The sequence below is a fragment of the Ruditapes philippinarum genome, unplaced genomic scaffold (genome assembly GCF_026571515.1).
Source record: "Ruditapes philippinarum isolate M1 unplaced genomic scaffold, ASM2657151v2 ctg2376_1_1_1_1, whole genome shotgun sequence".
Lineage (NCBI taxonomy): Eukaryota > Metazoa > Mollusca > Bivalvia > Venerida > Veneridae > Ruditapes > Ruditapes philippinarum.
Window position 1 is genome coordinate 338,809 of NW_026851631.1, and position 20,718 is coordinate 359,526.

General features: G+C 30.8%; 3 protein-coding genes across 4 annotated transcripts; all 3 read right to left on the minus strand.

The window, feature by feature from the left end:
• Window positions 1-295: 295 nt before the first annotated feature.
• Window positions 296-9,823, minus strand: LOC132719865 (adhesion G-protein coupled receptor D1-like). 2 transcript variants are annotated; one of them, XM_060703908.1, is made up of 11 exons: window positions 9,748-9,823; window positions 8,576-8,726; window positions 7,888-7,957; window positions 7,623-7,689; window positions 6,509-6,594; window positions 5,979-6,105; window positions 5,442-5,483; window positions 5,196-5,264; window positions 3,067-3,109; window positions 2,679-2,749; window positions 296-2,407 (listed from the first exon to the last, which is right to left on the minus strand). In XM_060703908.1, exons 2-11 carry the CDS (start codon window positions 8,664-8,666, stop codon window positions 2,240-2,242), a joined length of 834 nt encoding a protein of 277 aa, XP_060559891.1. In that variant the 5' UTR covers window positions 8,667-8,726; window positions 9,748-9,823; the 3' UTR covers window positions 296-2,239. The 2 variants fall into 2 exon arrangements, with proteins under 2 accessions (XP_060559891.1, XP_060559821.1); XM_060703838.1 differs by lacking the exon at window positions 9,748-9,823 and having other exon boundaries at window positions 8,576-9,737.
• On the minus strand, window positions 9,807-14,795 carry LOC132720008 (adhesion G-protein coupled receptor D1-like). The gene is made up of 7 exons (XM_060704021.1): window positions 14,028-14,795; window positions 13,222-13,309; window positions 12,763-12,874; window positions 11,120-11,163; window positions 10,711-10,837; window positions 10,283-10,386; window positions 9,807-9,853 (listed from the first exon to the last, which is right to left on the minus strand). The coding sequence occupies exons 2-7, from the start codon at window positions 13,275-13,277 to the stop codon at window positions 9,820-9,822; spliced, it is 477 nt and encodes a 158-aa protein (XP_060560004.1). The 5' UTR covers window positions 13,278-13,309; window positions 14,028-14,795; the 3' UTR covers window positions 9,807-9,819.
• On the minus strand, window positions 13,723-20,670 carry LOC132720418 (sushi, von Willebrand factor type A, EGF and pentraxin domain-containing protein 1-like). Its single transcript, XM_060704592.1, has 13 exons — window positions 20,660-20,670; window positions 20,125-20,177; window positions 19,379-19,552; window positions 19,002-19,175; window positions 18,595-18,768; window positions 18,188-18,364; window positions 17,446-17,556; window positions 16,685-16,776; window positions 16,065-16,268; window positions 15,591-15,662; window positions 14,597-14,693; window positions 14,028-14,168; window positions 13,723-13,784 (listed from the first exon to the last, which is right to left on the minus strand). Exons 1-13 carry the CDS (start codon window positions 20,668-20,670, stop codon window positions 13,723-13,725), a joined length of 1,542 nt encoding a protein of 513 aa, XP_060560575.1.
• Between the last annotated feature and the right edge of the window lie 48 nt (window positions 20,671-20,718).

Sequence of the window (20,718 nt, forward strand, 5' to 3'; positions counted from 1 at the left end):
TGCGAAAAATTGTATTTTAATAATGCTTTTTATTAGAGGGGAGATACTCATGTCTTATTATAATGTTCATTGGGTTATACTAGTTTCCTCCCTTTTTGAAGCCTCTTGAAAGGGTAAAAGCTTTTCCTATTTGTTCGAGTATTTTCAATCATAATGTTTAATTTAAACGATCAAAACCCACCCTAGTTAAATTTTAAAAAGTTGAAATATTTGTGTTTCTTACAACAATAAAGTCCGCAATACAAAAAAGAATAAAAGTGACCCAAAAAGATACAGTAAAGAAAATATTTATCTGATTCTTTATTGTGTAATACATCATGGTTTATAAATGATTGAAAAAAGTATAAATGAATATGGACAAAGTATTGGCACATTAAGAATTACAAGTAGTAAATTGTCATGAAACAAAGAAGCGTATATTGAGATTGTGTTAGTAGGTAACAAGAAATAAGAATACATTTTATAACCATATTAATCAGAAACAAATACCAACAGGAAACATAAAGTATCTGAAAAATGAATGAGTGCAACAACATAATACCGATGACGTCATTTCATGATCATTCTAATACGATTACACGTAAATGCACGCAGCCACAAAACATCACATATATCATAATATATAGAATTCGCTTACGTTTCTTATTGAGGAGAAATGTATATGATTTACACAAAACATTTATTTTTTCTAAATCGCCATATTAATAACAAGGTGAAACAAGGCAGTTTGAAGGACAGCTCAAACCCCTTCCGCAGCGGACATGAATGCGTACTTCTTGAGCTTTAACAAATCATGACCTTGATAGTAATTATTTGTGCCAAATTTTATGAAATCTTCCATGAAGTCAAAACATTACAGAGAACATTTTACATTGACCTTGTGGGTAGCAACCTGGATTTTGGTGATAATAATGGTGATGGTTTCTACCAAAATCTGGAAACAAAGTCATCTTAAAAATAGTGCAGCGTGTTTGGAGTGGACACGAAATATAGACTCTTTAATACTTGACCTTTTAGAATGACTTTGACCTTGAGGGTAGCAACCCAATTATTGCTCTCATAATGGTGATCAATTCAATATAATTCAATAGCTTTATTGTACAAAAGGCCTCCGTACGCAGTGTATACAATATACAATACAAATAAGCATTGCTGGAGATATAGTAATCGTCAAATTTCTAATACAATTATAAAGTAAAATTTGAATATAAATTATTCAACGCATTTAAGGAAATTATCTCTTTCTTTGCATAATGAATATACATAGCAACATTACATATCAATGACTCGTCTTTAGTTACTATCAAAGAGTAGAACTTTTCAATATTCGGATATTGATAAAAATACAATGGTATATAGTAATAACGTAAAGTTGCATATAAAGAACACACGATAAGAAAGTGATATCCGTCCTCTAACATTGATTCACAATACATACAATCACGATGTCCTCTATCAATATTAAAATGTCTACCCTTTTCAACCATTAAGTGATCACTTGTGCCAAGTTGTTTCAAAAGATTTTTTACCAGTTCAATATTTATGGAGCGGACTTGAGATTTAGACTTTTTAACACTTGAACTGTAAGTGTGATTTTGACCTTGGGTTTATCAACCTAAATATTGCGTTCTGCACATCGTCTTAAAATGGAAATCATTTCAAACGTTGTTGAGCGGAGACAAAAGTGTTACGGACAGACATACTGACAGAAGGACGGACGAACTGACAGACGGAGGCTATTCCTATAATCCCCTTACCGCTACGTGGAAGAGGATTATTAAAGACATGTTGTGTAACTGGAAATGGAAGAATTAATAATTTTAAATTGAAAACTTTATAAAGTTTGATAAAAATGAATCGTTTACATCTTGTAAAGAGTAAAATAAATGATATTTTATATAATCACACAAAACCTTTTACCAGACACTTTGATGCCGATGCCTTGGCTATGAACAGAGCTTTCTATAAGACTAATTGGTGGTAATTTGGTAATGGGCCACTTTATACAGCACAGTAATTTTAGACTCTTTATAAAAATTGAGGAAAACATTAATACTCGCACAATTCAAATAATATATACTAAAAATGTACAAAGCAACAACAAGGATATTGACAATGCTTTAAACGGTTATGTTATATAGATAAAAAAGCAACATCAAAGCAGATACACATGTTAAAACACTAAACTTTTTTCATAGTGGTTTACATCTACACAGTCTTGCAGAAAATAGATTAGCTTCTAAGTGACCACTGGATTTCTGTAAGGCGTTGACACTGGTTTTGAAACAAAGCTAGTTAATTTGTCACGTGATTCAACAGAAAATGTAGCTGCTCGCCTACCATTTCCATAAAATCCCAGCGGCGTTGCAAACTTTACATCCGGCGACGGGTATCGAGTATTTATCATCTAAAGTAGGAAGAAAATGTTTAAAATAAACAAACGATATTAAGTGAAGATAAACAAACGACATTTAGTGTGGAAAAAATGCAAAATAATCGGAAACATAACAAGACATAGAAAATATTAAAAATAGACGAAAATAAAATGTGAAACCAATCAGAGCCCCATCAATGTGAAATGAAATACAGGCTAAACATGATATAATAGTCTGGCAATTTTATTTGAACAAAACAAAAGGTGCAAAACATTGACAACAATAAATCTAATAATAACAAACCTTATCCTTCCAACCATCACTGTCGTTTTGAGTAGTAAAATTGCCACTATCAATAAATGATTTCCTCGGTTCTGGATAAACAAAAATTAGAATATAATAGTGTTTCTTAAATGCACTAGATTTATCTACAACAACAAAAACATCCAAACAGATACGGTGTTCAAACGATTTACAACGGAACAACTGCAATGTTTACACGACCAATTTTTGAGATGATGTAAGATTAAGACAACAAGTATGTTATGCAATAACATGAACTGTTATTTTCTATCTCCTTGGAACGTGAATCACCTTGAAATGTATAATAAACCATTTTCGGTTTACGAAAGTTAGCCTGTGTTGGATCTAAGAAATTCAAAACATTAAAATGAGACGTCACACTGTTTACCTAAAAAGTCTTTTGACTTCCTTTCATCTATCGAAGTACTCCTCTGAAAAATAAACAAAATTGATGGACTTAAAAGCAACCATCTCCTGTAAACAATAACCTATTACATTATGTATACAAAGATCGGCTTTTCAGTTGTCTGATATCATATCATATCCAAACGAACATATCTGTGCTATTATAGTTTTTATACGGCATATCAAATCTGGAATTGAATACGACGGAAGCCGACATTTCTTCAGCTTGTAAACTTTTTCAAATATTTGGCCCTTATCTTTAAAAAAGCGCATGGTAACGCTAAATTCAAAATTTCCTAAGAAAAAATAAAGACGGCAACTAAAGTAGACTAATTGACTTTCATTTGCGAGAAACAAACAAACGGTGAAAATTCTCTGAAAATCTATTATTAGGAAAGAACAGTAAATATACTCTGATATTAATATGTTCTGTTTCACAAAAAGTAACTTCTTCGCTAATCAGTGAAATACATTTCAAATCTACTTATGAAATAAACTGAAATTTACCTGTTATTTACTACATAAAATTATTTTTAGCCAATCAGATAATAGCATTTCAAAGCTTTCTATAGATCATATAATAAAACATATGTATAATAATATAATATTCTTTTTGCTAATATTTATATATCCAAGGACTTTAAGAGGACATTATTTTTATCTTTTTTAAATGGGTCAAAAACAGAAAAGGCCGGGTTGCATTTGCATAACAAATATCATGATGCTGAAAAAATTTGCCACTGATCATCAATGTCGAAAGTTTAACTTAAAGTCGGTAAAAAGGATGTGGATAAGCAATAGACCTGAAATAGAATCCCACGGTATGGGATCATGTGTCAATGCTGTATGCCAAATATCAAAAGGCTGTGATATGTAGTTGCTGAGACAACTGTTACGAAAATTTCCTACCATTGACCATTAATGTCGAAAATTTAACTAAGTCGGTAAACAGGAAGTGGATAAGCAATAGACCTGAAATCAAATTCCAGGATATGGGACAAGGTATCAATGATGTATGCCAAATATCAAGAGGCTGTGATAAGGTGTTGCTGAGAAAACTGTTACGAAAATTTCCTACCATTGACCATTAATGTCGAAAATTTTACTAAGTCGGTAAACAGGAAGTGGATAAGCAACAGACCTGAAATCAAATCCCACGGGTATGGGTCTACGTATCAATGCTGTATGCCAAATATCAAGAGGCTGTGATAAGAAGTTGCTGAGAAAACTGTCACGAAAATTTCCTAACATTGACCATTAATGTCGAAAATTTAACTAAGTCGGTAAACAGGAAGTGGATAAGCAACAGACCTGAAATAGAATCCCACGGTATGGGGCCACGTATCAATGCTGTATGCCAAATATCAAGAGGCTGTAATAAGTAGTTGTTGAGAAAACTGTTTCGAAAATTTCCTACCATTTATGTCGAAAATTTTACTAAGTCAGTTAACCAGAAGTGGATAAGCAACAAACCTGAAATAGAATTCCACGGTATGGGACCACGTATCAATGTTGTATGCCAAATATCAAGAGGCTGTGATCAGTAGTTGCTGAGAAAACTGTTACGAAAATTTTCCTACCATTGACCATTAATGTCGAAAATTTTACTAAGTCGGTAAACAGGAAATGGATAAGCAACAGGCCTGAAATAGAATCCCACGGTATGAGACCACGTACAATTCTGTATGCCAAATATCAAGAGGCTGTGATAAGTAGTTGCTGAGAAAACTGTTACGAAAATTTCCTACCATTGACCATTAATGTCAAAAATTTAACTAAGTCAGTTAACCAGAAGTGGATAAGCAACAGACCTGAAATCGAATCCCACGGTATGGAACCATATATCAATGCTGTATGCCAAATATCAAGAAGCTATGATAAGTAGTTGCTGAGAAAACTGTTACGAAACATTTTTCCCCGCCCGATTGCCTGTTCGCCCGCTGCCCGACATTCACCATACTATAACCCGGGTTTGCACCAGTGCAACCCGCCCAAAAATTCGATATAACCTCCAAATGTCTTGAAGAAAAAATAATTAAGTGTAAAATTAAGTTTGTATATATACGACATTGTTATAAATATAATACATTGTTGTAAATATTTTACGCTTACCAACATGCTTTTCAACATTTCTTTAACCGATGATCTCCGTCTATTTCTAAGCTGAATAGCCGTCTTTACCTAAAAAAAAAATTTGAATAACTTTCACCATTGAACATTGTTGTCTTCTCCTGAGGTTTATAAAATGATATGCTGATAAGCCAATACCATATCCTTGTTTAGTAATTCTATTAAACATTATATTTTATAATGATCCTAAATTTGTTTAATTTATGGTTAACGAATGCAATTACCTACCTGTTCATTTAGGATGCAATGAAATAAAAATATAAAAAATCCCTGAAAAAGAAAGAATAACGATTTAGAATATATTTAATATTTAATATAAGATAACATTCTTTTCTGAAATAAAATATTTTAAACAGCTAACCAGACACTTTTAAAATTCAACTGTAAAACATATGCAATATATTTAGTTACTTATTTTTTCCTTTTTACATAACATTATTGTTTTTTAACAATACTCCTAAAAGCAAATCTTAGAAATAAATAAGTGTAAATTTTAAATACATTTAAAACCATGTATTGGACACGAATTGATTATGCCTACTAGAAAAAAAACTGGAGAAAAGCGTAACTGCAAATTAATGTTCAGAGAGTAAATTTACAACTTCATGTTTGTACTTTACAAATGTATCTGGTAGTCATGATTAGATATGAACGTATTATATCATTTCACATATATTTTTATGAAGTTTATATTTTTTGCTAAATGGCCAAGTAGCAATAAAATAGGGAAAAGACGCATTTCTCTATCACCACATATTAACCTACCTGAAGTCCATTTAGTATTGCAAAAATATACTGAATGAAGTAAAAGCTATCATGCACGTAGAATATTCCTAGAATCCAGGACACCCCCATAACAGGAAGTAACACACACAATGACCGGAAGCTTGTTCTGCATAAATAATACATAAGATTTTTATCAGACAAGATGGTATCGGTATTATTATCTGTTCATTGTAGAGACTGATATGAAGTAATAATCTTACTTATAAGAAACTTAGTTTACTCATTTGAAACACATGAACTAAACAACCACTTTTATGTAAACTTGTTTTATTTACCTGTAATTATACTAACATATATTGATTTAGGTGTGAAAAAGATGATAATCTGAACACAACATGTGACCCCCTTCGACATGAAAATGCATACATTTTTTACGAGAAGGACACAAATGAAAGTTATTAATTGTTCATATAATTAAACTGATACTCAACATTTTCGATCTTTATGTTTTTGTGAAATATACATTTCCATTCAAAATATAATTTGTTGCAGTTGTGAGTAATATTTACTTTATTTTTTCCGAAGCTGTCTTCGTCTCCATTGCTTTTGTTTTGAACATTTTGCGAATCACAATAATTAAGCAAATTCCATTGAACTGAAATAAAAATGAAAGCCGCTTTGATTTATTTGAAATGAAATGCACTGAAACATGACTTGCCTCACTTCTAGTTATTTGAAAACATTTGGCAAAAAGGATGCTGCATTTTCACACAAAATGACTTATTTAGGACATTGTGAAATTTGTCCATAGGACACTTATGTCCCTACTTCATTGGCTCTCTAAGTGAATTATTTGAATACTCCTTTGCATATTTTATAAAAGTCAAATGGTTTCGCAATCCTATGATTTCACGTATTGATTAAAAACGTATTTCATGTGTAACAGTTAACTTGACCTAATGATCCCAAAGTCAAAAGGTGTCCCCTTCATGTCTTTGGCAATGTAAATGAACTTATAGCAATTAATAAGAGAAATGTGCACATTACTAGGTTCATAAAACTTAGCATTATTCCTACTCAAGTTATCAAAAGAACGGGTAATTTACAAATCTTGTCATAGTGAACTTAGCCTTTGACCCTATGACATTTAAATCAAAAAGGATTATATACTATTCAAGATCATCTTCCACACTTATCTCTAGTCATAGCTTATATGCAACCGTGACCATAACTGTTAAGATGTGTAATAATAAGTCATTATTAACCTCAAATTAAATAGTGTCTATTTCAAAGCCATAACCAACATACAAACAAAAGCTTTTGAATGTGATGTTAACAACAACTGTTAACTTGACCTTTGTCATACTTAAAAATCAAAAGTGGTAATTTCCTTGTTATGCTAACCACCATACCGATTCAAAATACTGTTGGAAAAAGCGTTTTCTTTTTATAATTCGGACAAGCTATCAGTAGTCAAGGCCATAGTGTCTGAACTTTGACCTATTGAGCGAATAAATAAATAGGGATAATCTTCTTGTCTTAACCAATCTCCACACCAAATAGACTCCATCTCAAATTCTAGCTATCAACGTTTCTAACCTGTAACGTCAAGATTGACCAGTTAAAGGCACGTTATAATGTTATTTAACAACGCATACACATTGAACTCTTGATCATACTTACAGTAATTATACATAATGCAGGCCCAACAAAGGACCAAATCAAGCCATTTTCAACTGACAACCAGCAACTAAAATAAATAAATAATGCGTTGCAAAGATATTAAAATCAACCAAAATCTAATAATTATTATCTGATAACAATACTATGTTTATTCACATCAAACTTTTATAAATTGCATGAGATATAAACAAAATTGATTTTAAAGTATTTATCAAGAAATTACAAGTCTTGTTTTTAATTGTTTTAAATAAAAGTAGTTTCTTACAAATTGTCGTTGCCATAGCCTTCAGCTTGTGTAGCACCGAGAGAAATTACCACAATAATGGCAGGTATCACTGTAAACACAATAACATGTGCAAAACAAACACTTATATTACCTGTCAAAAGTATTTAAACAGATTTTAAATGATTACTGTTGGGAATAACAAAGCTGATATAAAGTGAATCAATAATGATAGGGCTTGTAAATATCAAAGAAAACATAAACATTTGCAATGAAAGTGCAGCAATGACATTTTGTTGCTGATTATACAATGGTATTGTTAAGTGTTGAAAAAGAAATGTTATAATAGTATAATGTATAATGACCCCTGACGAGATATTTTTCGATAAAGAATGTTTCAATTGTTTCTTTATTCAGATGTGAGACCATCTACATTGACTATTAAAGCTACGATCGATCTACGGTTTAATTACAGACATTTACGGACATTTATTTTAAGAAATATCTTGAATTTTTCGATATCAATATGGTAGAACACTCGAAAGAATTGAAAAACAAAAGGAAATGGCTCACTACCATCATCAGATTCATTGATGAGAAATAAAGTAAAATAATACAAAGTTCTTACTTATTTTGTCTTTAGTTGAATTTCATTATTTAAAATTATTACATAATATTGTAAAACCTCAACAAAAATTAAATTAAAATCAGAATTTAAATTCGGATTTACCCCAAGCAAATATAAGCATGATTCGTATTCTTGACTTTGTTTTGAACACATATAGTACAGTGATAGCTATTTCAATGCCTTCCACCAGCATAATGCAGAACACAACCAAATATATATACTGTAACACAGCAGCAATGACAGCACATGCGACCTGCAGGTAAATACCTCATTTAAACATATATGTATATAACACTGACATCAAAATGTTTGAATACAGTTACACGCCTCAAGATAATTTTACAAATTAATAAAAAAAATCAAAGCACATTTAAATGAAATATCCATAATTCAAAACACACCTTGCATTCATATTCTTATTAGCATACATTTTATCCCCTTACTACAAGTGTATGGGTTATGTTTGCAATTTTACCTGCTTAAAGTCATTTTGTGGATATTTAGTTAATTCACTTCATTTGCACACTCTCTTAACAACAAGTAAGCACATTTTTCATTTCATTTTTAATAACAAAAAAACAACTAAAATAAATATGGAGACGTTTTGCTTTACAGATTTATATATAAAGAAATAAATATGCAAATTTCTACAAATTGATCTGACAATAACTATGAAGTCGTTTCGCGTCTATTATAAAATAAATAATCATGCAAAATTTCAAAAAGCAGTATGTACATGCAAAAACAACATTCAATTTTTATATAATTGATATAAAACATAAGTCATTATCACATAAACGAAACAATACATTTATTACTTGATATGTAGAAATGTCAAACGCTGAAAACATATACAGATATCTAAGTTACATTAGATAATTTACAGTTTAATCGTACGTATGCAAGAACATATTATATAAATTAATACATTGGTAAATTTTAGGAAAGTTGTGATCGTACAAGGAAATACAATATCTTCTCAGTTGAAGCTAAGTTTTAAGCTTTAAAGCATGACTAATGTGCATGCCTTAAAAGAATTAATTCAAATATTTCCCTAAAGCAGAGCTAAAAATATATAAACCTAATATTGGTGACTATGTTCTTGGTGACTATGTTCAATGAACATTTTCCCCTTAAGATCTTTGCTATCATTAATGTGCCTTTAATAAATAAATTAATATTGAGAATCTGGTTATCTTATTATATATAATATATGGATAAAGGTTTATTCAAATAGATATCGTATTTAAAAGTCACGATTAATAACTTCTTACACTACTTTCTGTCCTGTCGACTCCCGCCAAAAATAGAATGTAGGAAAGTAAAAGGGCTAACACACAAATTTATCAAGGGGCAGTGGTGCGATCATTCCGCAGATACCTTTGGTTCAAAAGAAAAGGAACATATTTTATTTAAAAAACATGGATGTATGCTGTATCTTAATAATTTTATCGAGTTGAAACAAAACAATTATAACATATGGTTATAATATTATAGAATACTTACGAATATTCAGCGGAATATGTTAAACATACATTTTGATTTCATTAATACCTTGTTATAGTTATATTGAATATTCACGATACATAAAAACCATGGTGTTTTTTATTGAGGTGTGTACATAACTTTCTTAAACAAACTAAATAAATAAAACTTTTACACAATAGTTATACGTGCATGAATCCACACATCAAAAATCAAAACAACTTAGAAATAAGAAGATAAAAGAAAATTAATTTCTTAGTCTTGGATTTTGATCTTAGTATTGGATTTTGATACATTAGACCCCTAGTAAAAATTAAATCTTACTTCCAAAAGAAAATGTAAACGATAAGGGTAACTGTTAAACATGCTATTGAGATCCCGATACCGGTTATAGAAATTATTCGGAGTGCTTTGAATGCTGCATCTGCCTAGAAACGTAAGAATTAATGTGTTATACAATACATTGCTTAATAACGTTCCGTGTTCGTGATAAACAGTTATCTAGAATAATTAAAGTACATTTATACCAATACGGAGTTTTAAATGTGTACTACTAAATAATGGAGTAATATCTTAAACTAAAATAAGTACTGTGCAACTTTCTAATAAATGTCTGATGTGCATACATCTCATAATGTTATTTCACCCATATTATTTTTAATTATAACAGGTAAAACCCTTTGCTTGATATCAGGCAACAAGAACATAAGTGGATAAAACAAGTTTGAACATCTAAATACACACAAACATACCTCCAAGAAAGGGCTCATCAAAACAGCAAAGTTGGTCAGATGGTCACATAGACAAATTGTGTAGTTAGTATTTGTAGATTTTACAATACACCCATCTGAAGACCAAAAGCCTTGTCCAGTGTTACCACTTTAAAAGAATAAAAACATTATGATATAATAAAAAGAAGACTTCAGCAAATTTCAGTCATAACAAAAAAACATCAAACATCCTAAAAGTTTGTTCCTAGAATTTTGAATTTCAAATGCTTACTTACAGAACTAACCGTTTTAGCACCTGCTTAAAGTATATAAATTTGTTATCTTCAAAACACTTAATGATATCGACACAAAAGTCATTCATAATATTTAATGTAATTTGTTAAACAATCCATGTGTTATATCGTATACATTCATATCGAAGCTTACTTACTTTGGAAATTCCCAATACGAACACAATGGATTGGAGAAATTAGTCTGAAATATGACAGGAACATCTTTTTTAAAATTTGAATTGAACGAGCCTTTGGTTTACATATATATAATTCAAGGGTCAAAGAGAGAATTAGCATCAGTTTTGACAGCCTAGAAGTAAAGGTTAACAACATCTTGCAGGATGATTCAAATGAACAATGGCTATAATATTAACTATGATTTAAGTCTATTAATTAAGTGCATGGCATTGGGAACACTCAACGTGTCATGCATGTAAAATGCTACTAGGTGTTTTATGAAAGACAAAGTCTTAATAAACACTAATCATATAAATGCTAAAGTATTGACGAAGATGACCCCAGTTGATATCAAGACAATATTTCAGTTTAAATTACTTGTAAACACGAAATGTCGAACGACACATATGCCCCACATTTTAGCCTTTGTCTCACATTAATGATAGTTTTGTTATAGAAACTTGCCATAAATGGGTACATGGAAGTGTTCAATTAAGGCAAAAATAAAAAATAATGAAAACTTTGTGATTATAGTTTTCAAGATAATGTGCGGAAACCATTCTGTCATTTTAGGCACCTGTGACAACTAGTGACCCAAAATCAATAAGGGTTATCTACTACTTATGACCAATCAATATTAGAAAAATGAAGACTTTGTGATAAGATAATAAGATGAAACCATACTATCATTTAATAATCCTGTGACCTTAACCTTTGACCTAGTGACCCAAAAATCAAAAGGGTCATGTACTAGTTATGACCAATTACAATGTGAAATATGAAGACTTTATGATGACTATTTTTCAAGATAATCAGCGGAAACAATTCTGATATTTAAGGCACCTGTGACCTTGACCTCTGACCTAGTGACCCGAAAATATAATTGTGTCATCTACTGAATATGACAAATCACTATGTGAAAATGTAGAGTTCGTGATAAAAAGTTTCAAGAAAATCTGCGGAAACCATGTGGACATTAGCAAAACAATATACCCCTCTTCTTCGAAGGGGGGGGGGGGGCATAATTATGTATATTAAAGATACAGAAAAGACATAAAGCACAATGTATCTTAATGAAAGGAGAAAACAACATTTACATTGACTTAAACTGTTTTACATTAAAGTGTTTCAATCTTCAATTGATGATAATCTTTTATTAAGCAAAATACATCAACTTAAAATCTTTAAGTAAAATTCTTGAGACGATGCTTTTCTTGCAAATCAAGCAAAATTGCCGTTGCAAGGAAAACCTCTTTAACATCTCTCGTGTAAAAAAAAGTAACGTGCATTAAATGACGACATTCCCGCGTGCCGTTTTTAAATGAATTAAGTTCTAAGAGTGATGTCATTTTTCCGGTATGAATTAAGTTGTAAATTTATATGCTATAAGAAGACAAAAAGTGAGAAGTTAATGCGAGTCTTTCTTTAATAATTTTTTTCTGAAATATGATACATATTTTGTGCTGTACTGGAAGCCGTTGTAAGATCCTTATAACATATATTATTGCTTTTAGATACGCCTTGTATATAGCCATTATCTGTGTCGATATATTTTTTACAAGAAATATTTTTATGATCTAGTGTTTTACAGCTTTTCCAATTTAATAGACTTTAAAGTTCCTACCATGTCATGAGTAAAATTCAATTGGAGTGGTGGGTCCAATTTATCCGACACTCGTGGTGAAATTGTCAACGAAAGAATGGGTGCATTTATAACATCATCAGTATCCTCCGCACTGTAACAAAACAAATATTTGGATTCAAAAATTAGTTTGAGATATACAACATATATATTAAAACATGTATTCATACTGGTAGGTATTTGTAAAATATATACTGATAGTATAGGAAAGGTAATGATTACAATACGATATAACAAATCCTACTTTTGAAATAAACAAAACGTAAGCGTCAAATAGAAGTGTATATTATAATATAACACATTCAAGTACAACTTAATAAACAACGTTTGAATTGCATGCTTTTAGACGTATTACATAGCTTGCCTACATTTCATTTAAAAATTGTGTATTTGATCAAACAAATATTACACAAAAGTATGTTAAAAAAAGAAAGCCATTACTTGTTATTTGTATTGTTCCGATTGTTTGGCAAGATTTTCGACAAATCTCTATACATGACGGCTGTTGTAGCGTATTGCACTGATGTATCTGAAATAGAGTAGAATGTGCTGTTAAACATTTTTGAAGTTTATATATATTTAATTTTCGAAAAAATAAATAAATGAATGCATGGTCGATGTCTGCGGAAGCGGTATATCTTTCCTTTGAAAAAGAAAATGTTACTTAAAGAACGTCAATCAAACACTATTTAAATTTTTGACTTTATTTCACATATTATAAGATATAACCAATGAACTTTCTACGTTTGAACTATGTCATGTTCCAACTGAAATCACTATTGGATCAAGGTCAAAAAGATATCCTCATCAAATGCATATAATATCTCATATAGCCTTGTTTCCATGACATTGTTCAGAAAATCCGATTTAAATGCATATAAAACCTATATAGCCTCGTTTTCATTTGCATTTAAAATTATCTATATCATGTGCATATCGTACTCAGTCAAGCCTCAATTTTATTTTCTTGGTCAATAAATCATTGTACTTGAAGTAGCAACTTTCTGACCAAAATGTCAAAAAATAATAATGTGAATTAAAGCGGTCATTATAAATTGCTGAGAACTGATTGTTTTGGACCCGCACTCGGCTCTTTACTCGTCTAAAAGAACTCTGTATTGTACTCAACATTGTATCATAAACTAATAATAGTATAAACAAAATGAAAAAGTAAATATGGAGTTATGTGACGAAACGAATATTTAACAAATAAATGTATGAAGTATATAGGTAGCCTGAAAAAATACTTTTCAACGCGGCTGCTTCTAAGCGTAAACTGCTACTGGCCTGTTTAAACCAGTCGGTGTTTGCATCATCTTTGTCCGACACTGTTTTGTCTGGATCCGGAAATGATACACCTTTGTTAGAAACTTTCTTTACATCAATCGCTGTAAATGTACAAAATCAATGTTATGTGCATACTTTTGAAAATGATTTTCAATTAACACAAAATGGTAAGTAGGATATTGTGCCTGATGTTTTCTGGTCACGTATGAAACTGTTTAAAAATCTGGAAACAAAGTGATTCGCGGTTTCGATGATTACCTGCAAATGTCCTTAGTAAAATAAGAGAATATTAAATGTATCAAACAGACAACACTTCGTTGTATTTATGAAAAGGTCTATTATCAACACAATTTTATCTGTTTAAGTAAAATATAATAATAAATCCATTGGCTTTATTTTCTGCATGTATTCTAAGAATATTTTGAAAATAGAAAAACGAGTCTCTATGCCTTTTATCAAGAATACCCAAGATAGACAATAACAAGACTGGCTGACTTCGCGTATACTTTTGATAAATTTTTATACTTACGGGGAGTGTTCAAACTTAAACGCATCTCAGCACGTAAAATATGATTATCTATAGGTTTCACTTCTTTATTTTCATTTTGTTCTCTCAAAGTAAATACCTCAAACGGATACAACGTATACAATGTTTAAGTGTCCTAGTCCAATGTTTGAAATATGATAAACAAGATCAACAATGAAAGGCGGCGTTCAATGAACGAAACCAGTGGTAAGATCCCCAGGCGGACCCCAAACAAAAACAGGACATGGCACAAGGCAGAGCACGGATACTAATAGTCTTTTTAAGTACACTATGAAGACACTGGAATATTGAGCTGAACAAATTTTCGGCCTGAAATGTGTAATTAGCAAGTCACAAGGGGCAAGGTCAGATGAATACGGAGAAAGGGTAAACACAACGATCTTTTCTGCTTCAGAAAGTTTTGCACTTATAAGCGCTTTGTGCGATGACACGTCGTCATCTAGCTCTACCAAATTGGCTCTCGTATTTAAAACATACCAATATTTTTCTTTAAACCAATTAGGGTGCCTGGTTTAATTTTCAAAACCAAAATTCAAAATTTGAAATTATCGGGAAACCCTAAACCCAAAGGGAAAATAAAACTCCCTTTTAAGCACTTTTGGCTGACTCGTTTTTTCCTAAAAAATTTTGAAATTTTTTGGGGTTGGGTAAAAAACGTTTGTTTTAAAATTTTTCAATAACCCAAAAATATGCTCTTTTAAAAAAATCTTTGTCGTGAAAATTTTTCTAAAGGGGAAAAATAACAAACTTTAAATAAAAAATTACAGACAGGCTTAATTTACTCCAGAAAATTTGAAAGTGCAATAATTTTTTGGGCTTGACACTTTTCAGTTTTACTAGGGCTAAATTTATTATTTCCAAAAAATAAATACCAGTTTTGTTTGATATTTTTTGTACATTCATGTAAATTAGTCAATCATTTTAATTGGATACTTAAATATTGTATACAAAGGACGTAAACTCGTCCAATACATACCGACTGAGAAATAGACTTCCAACTCTCTTGATTGGAATCATCGACAAGATTACTCGCAATTTCTAGGAATTCCTACCGTAGAAAACAAAAATTGATTTAACATAGCAAGGAAAATTATCAAGCTACACTCTATGAAACAATTATGTTTAAGTGAGAGGAAATAGAGTTACACCAATCTTATTTTACTGTATTATAATATTATAATTGCTTTATTAAATAACAATAGTTATGTTAGTTGTTGTTTGTTGTTAGTTTTGAAAATTCAACAATTTCAATTGCATACAAAATTAAATACCTTTATCCGCAAAGATATATATGAAAATTCAAATAACAAATTTCATTAGTGAATCCAAATCTTTACCACGATAGCTCTCGTTCTCAAGATAAATCTCATTCAAATGTCTTAAATGTCTTATAATTAGATCTTACATGCTACTGATACTAATTTTAATAAAAATTGTACTCATATCATACATCAGTAATGTTTTCATTTATGATTCCAGAAGAATTTGCCAACACATCCGCTACTGTCTCAAGCGATGAAGATAGAACTCTTAATTCGCCATCAGTTAAAGTATTGTTGTTATCAGTTGTTTCATTTACTGTTGTCACTTTTAAAATTTCCTCCAAGACAGTATCAACTTCATCCCCGGTTGAATTTTTGCTCAGCTTTAATACCTAAGTGTACATAATAAGTCAAATAACACTAATTCATTTTGTATGGTTTTTAGTCATTTGGTAAACTCCAGTTTTATTGTTGATGTAGGACATTGCAAGACATAAGGTACAACTTTATTCTGATTAACGACACACCTGGGCGGCTGGGTAGACCCTCTAACCTTCAATAAGCTAACTAGATAGCAACTAAGTAGTGGTGAATTTTTTTTTTTAATTTATTTATATAAACAGTTTGTAGAAGGGCTAACTTCAATAAATAAAACGCATTATTTTAGTGACATAATAAATGTGGATAGTTTTCAATCTTTAAAAATAAAGTCATCAAAATAACAATGGAAGAAACAATTAACATACAAAATTATCAACGTTCCTGTCGCTTAACTATAACAAGAATAAAATTGTATTGACACACTTACCTTTTCATTAACTTTTACTATCGATTCACGAACACAATTATATTGCGGCAAGTTCCACACTCCGCCAGCACCACATGTCCTAGATATCGAACCTAAAGATTTGTTGTACTTAATTATATGTATATTATTAATCAAGCTACAATACTTTGGATTTTAAGGCAAATATATGAAATACGTTAGCAAGATATTCTAAATCAGCTAATTTTTCTATTATGCCAGACTTAATTTGGATGGCTCTTAATCTTTAGAAAATAACAGATATCAGAACAACAATGTAATAAAAAATAAATAAAACCATCAACTTTTTTGTTACTTACTGAGACTTTGGATAGTTTTTATTGATAGAAAACTAAGTGTTTTAGTAAAAAGGAGAGACTGTAAACTATACATGTATAATATAAGGTCTTACTTACAATATCTGCGTTGAATTATTATCAAAATAATTAAGTAAGATCGATAAGAGTTTACAATGAATGCTAACAAGTATTACTGATTTGTATGTGTGCTGTTTAGTGTGTGCTTTATGTTCAAAATATGTATAGTTATAAATCCTGCTGGTATTTATAAATTGGAAATGTGGATGTATGGGTGCGGATGTGTGTGCGTGCGTGCGTGTGTTTGTGTGTAGAAAAAACAACTCTTTGTGACCATGCTTTTGTATTATCTGGACAGAAGTTTATTATATGTTATGTACACTTTATTACGGTATGATCAGAGAGAAAAAATAAATTATAAAGAAATAAAAAAAGTATAACTGATACCTGTAAATCCGCTTTGGCAACTTTCATTCCTAATATTTCCAGATATTGTTTCTTTCCAAGTTAGTCCTCTACTGTCTACATTCTCCTTACAAGTTTTAGGTGTTTGTACTTCTACAGGATAATGAAGAGATAATCATATGTAAATTCGTGTAAGATCTAAACTAGTAATAAGGTCTAGCTAAGAATAACGAAAGCAGATGATTAACGCTCTAGAGAATTAGCAATCACAGACTGTAATATGTCCAATGAATGTCTGCATGTTTTTCGTAGTCAAATATGATGTTGTGCAATTGATGGTCTCAGACTTGATTTCATATTTACTATATGAATATTACTTCCTCGAGGAATTGGTAATTTGTTAAGTTGTTCATTCTTTACAGTTTAATTCGTATTCGAAATTATTTCTTTCAAATTTATTACGATCAAAGTTCATATTGAACATGCAAGCTTATTTTTGACAATAATGATGGTCGTTTGCGGCAGCCTGCTTAACTTGATTTGCATAATATCAATTGCTTATAACGCCAGACTAAAGTGAAAATATAATATTGCATAAAACAAAATTAATACAATGTGACTAGAAAGAATTCAACTACAAAATGTTTTCCTTGAGGTGAAAGAACCGCCAACAATCTATTCATTGTGCGCCTCTATCAAAAACATACCATGAAAAATACTTTTTAATTGAGTTTGTTTATATATATAACTAACTTCATATTTAGTTTACTAAAATATGAGCTACCTTTTAGCAAACAATCAGGCTTCGTTTTACTCCATTTTCCGTTTGCATCACATATTCGAGTTACATCACCAATAATATCAAGACCTTCATCACATGAATATGTGGCAGTTGAACCATATGTTGTACCATTAGAAGTATTGATAGTACCATTCATTAGATCATCTGGTCTGCCACAATCTGATTTAAATAAATAAGTGTCTTGACCAATTTCATAGAAACATTCATTTAAAACCTTTACATTATGGTAGAAATTTAAAAAAAAAAGTCGACACTTAGCTTAATACAGATTATAAAATTAGGTGTTGCAAATTATGTTTTCAAGAAAAAGGGATTATGAGTGTTTTCTATGTTTCGTACTTCAAAATGTTTAGTAGATTTATTCACTTTGTATTGATACAAACACAAACCTATTATTGAACAGATAGTCGTATCCCAAGTCCCATTTCTACGACATTGTATAGCAGTTATACCTGCAGTATATCCCGTGTCACAGTCAATACGAGCTATTGCACCAAAAGAATAATTTCTTTCTTCTTGTAAAGTTATTTCCCCGTTTTCTATCGTTGGTGATGGTTCACAAACTAATATCATAATGTAACAAAAATAAATTCAAGTAAATTCTTGTTCACTGTTCAAATCAAATAGAATTTTTTCTTCTTTTTTTAAATAACGTTGGGATATATAATAGATTAATCTAGAGGAAGGTTAAATTACAATATTTTTCAAAAAAGCTCGGTTCAATATTAAAATAGTACGAAGCCTTCACTACATTTAAACAGGTAAAAAATAAACAGTAAATTGTAAATGTTATTACCAATTAAATCGCATGTAGCAGTATCCCAGAACCCGGTATCACGACACTGTATGGTTGACACAGAAAAATTATAACCAGTCTCACAGGTTATTTCCGCTAATGCTCCATATGTAGTATTTTCTTCTTTGAGCAAAGCTACGTTTCCATTAGACACTTTAGGGGCCACACTACAATCTAAATTATAATTAAATTTTAAGACAATTACATGTAAGAAAATATTTTCTTTAAAAAGCTTCCTCGTAGTTATTCTTTTTCATTATAACAACAAATAGAAACAACACATCTTCTTTAAAAATTCAAAATATTTTCTTTTCCAAAGAAAAAAGTTTGTCTTGAAGTTTTCTAAATTACAAAATAAGATATGATCAAAAACATACCTATTAAAGTACATGTTGCATTATCCCATTCTCCTGTATCTAGACACAGTATAGTATCTACTGTCGCGTTATATCCTATTGAACATGATACATTCGCTATCGCTCCAAACGTGGTATTTCCATCTTGTGTAAGAGTAACTTGTCCATTAGCGATGACCGGAACAGCCTCACAATCTTAAAATAAATACCATGCATGCTCTATCTTTCCTTATTCTAAACTGATGTGTGACAACAGGAATGAGTTCAAAGTAATAGACAAAATTTTTCGTGAATATGCTGAAATCTAGAATATTTGAATACCAACCCAGCTCTTACCACGCGACCTGTCATATACAATTCATCACCACTTGCGCAAATTATTAAGACTGTCAAGTCAGAAACAAAATGTAATTCAACTCTCAACCTGATGTTAGTCTTTGGCCACTCAGTTTTGCCCGAGACATGTCGTGGTCCAATGATGGTTTATCCTTTTATAAAGTGGATCGATGAAAATACTTGTATATAGATAATGTTTCTAATTGGGACTCGAAATAAGATCCAATTTTTGACACTTGAAATCCAAAAATGTCCATACATACACACGCACGCACGCTCCAACGCACACACGCATACACGTACATACGTCCGTACGTATGTACATACATACATACATCTTAATAATTGATTTCACAAACAATAAATAAAAATTCAAAATATCAGAGGTATGAGAGCATCCATCCGTTATATCATAATAAATAGTTATTCACTCAATATTTCACACTGTTGGGTTTCCCATTTTCCAGTCTCTACAAAAGGACACCTGATTTGTCAGTAGGCACTTCATTAATTTTGCGAGTATATAATGGTCGTCATTTTATGCTTCGTAAGTTTTCCTATTTTTTATTTTAAAACTCCAAGGTCACTATAATCAATAAAGTATCACGATAGTGATACAAAATGATAATATAATGCGTGAAAATTTACCAAGTAGATGACATTTAGTTGTTTGCCATTGTCCCGTTTCTAGACATTGTAATATGCCTATGCTTGCATTGTAACCTGTATCACAGCTTACATTTGCAAGTGCGCTATACGTTGTGTTATTTTCTTCTAATAAAGTAACAGATCCCTTTATAACAGTAGGCACGTCTCCACAATCTTAAATTATAACATATATAAGAACAAGAAGAAAACATATTTTGGATAAAATTTCGACACACCGCTTTACATAAATTATAACTTGTACATTATATTACAAGTTGTGTTAGCAAATTTGCCAGTATCACGACATTGCATGATTACCAACGTCGCATTTAAGCCAAATGTTCACAAATTACATTTGCTTCAGCGCCGCAAGTGCT

Excerpts from the sequence above, each read along its gene's own strand:
- LOC132720008 (XM_060704021.1), bottom strand. The coding sequence starts at position 13,277 with ATGTATAGAGATTTGTCGAAAATCTTGCCAAACAATCGGAACAATACA. Across the intron at positions 10,387-10,710 it reads TGATGAGCCCTTTCTTGGAG|GCAGATGCAGCATTCAAAGC; the intron begins GTATGTTTGTGT and ends TTACGTTTCTAG. Across the intron at positions 9,854-10,282 it reads GTTTACATTTTCTTTTGGAA|GTATCTGCGGAATGATCGCA; the intron begins GTAAGATTTAAT and ends TTTGAACCAAAG.
- LOC132719865 (XM_060703908.1), bottom strand. The coding sequence starts at position 8,666 with ATGCTGGTGGAAGGCATTGAAATAGCTATCACTGTACTATATGTGTTC. Across the intron at positions 7,958-8,575 it reads CATGCTTATATTTGCTTGGG|TGATACCTGCCATTATTGTG; the intron begins GTAAATCCGAAT and ends TTGTGTTTACAG. Across the intron at positions 2,408-2,678 it reads GTGATGGTTGGAAGGATAAG|ATGATAAATACTCGATACCC; the intron begins GTTTGTTATTAT and ends TTCCTACTTTAG.
- LOC132720418 (XM_060704592.1), bottom strand. Across the intron at positions 14,694-15,590 it reads GGAAGTCTATTTCTCAGTCG|GTATTTACTTTGAGAGAACA; the intron begins GTATGTATTGGA and ends TATCCGTTTGAG. Across the intron at positions 13,785-14,027 it reads AGAAGCAGCCGCGTTGAAAA|AAAGTTGCTACTTCAAGTAC; the intron begins GTATTTTTTCAG and ends CATTTTGGTCAG.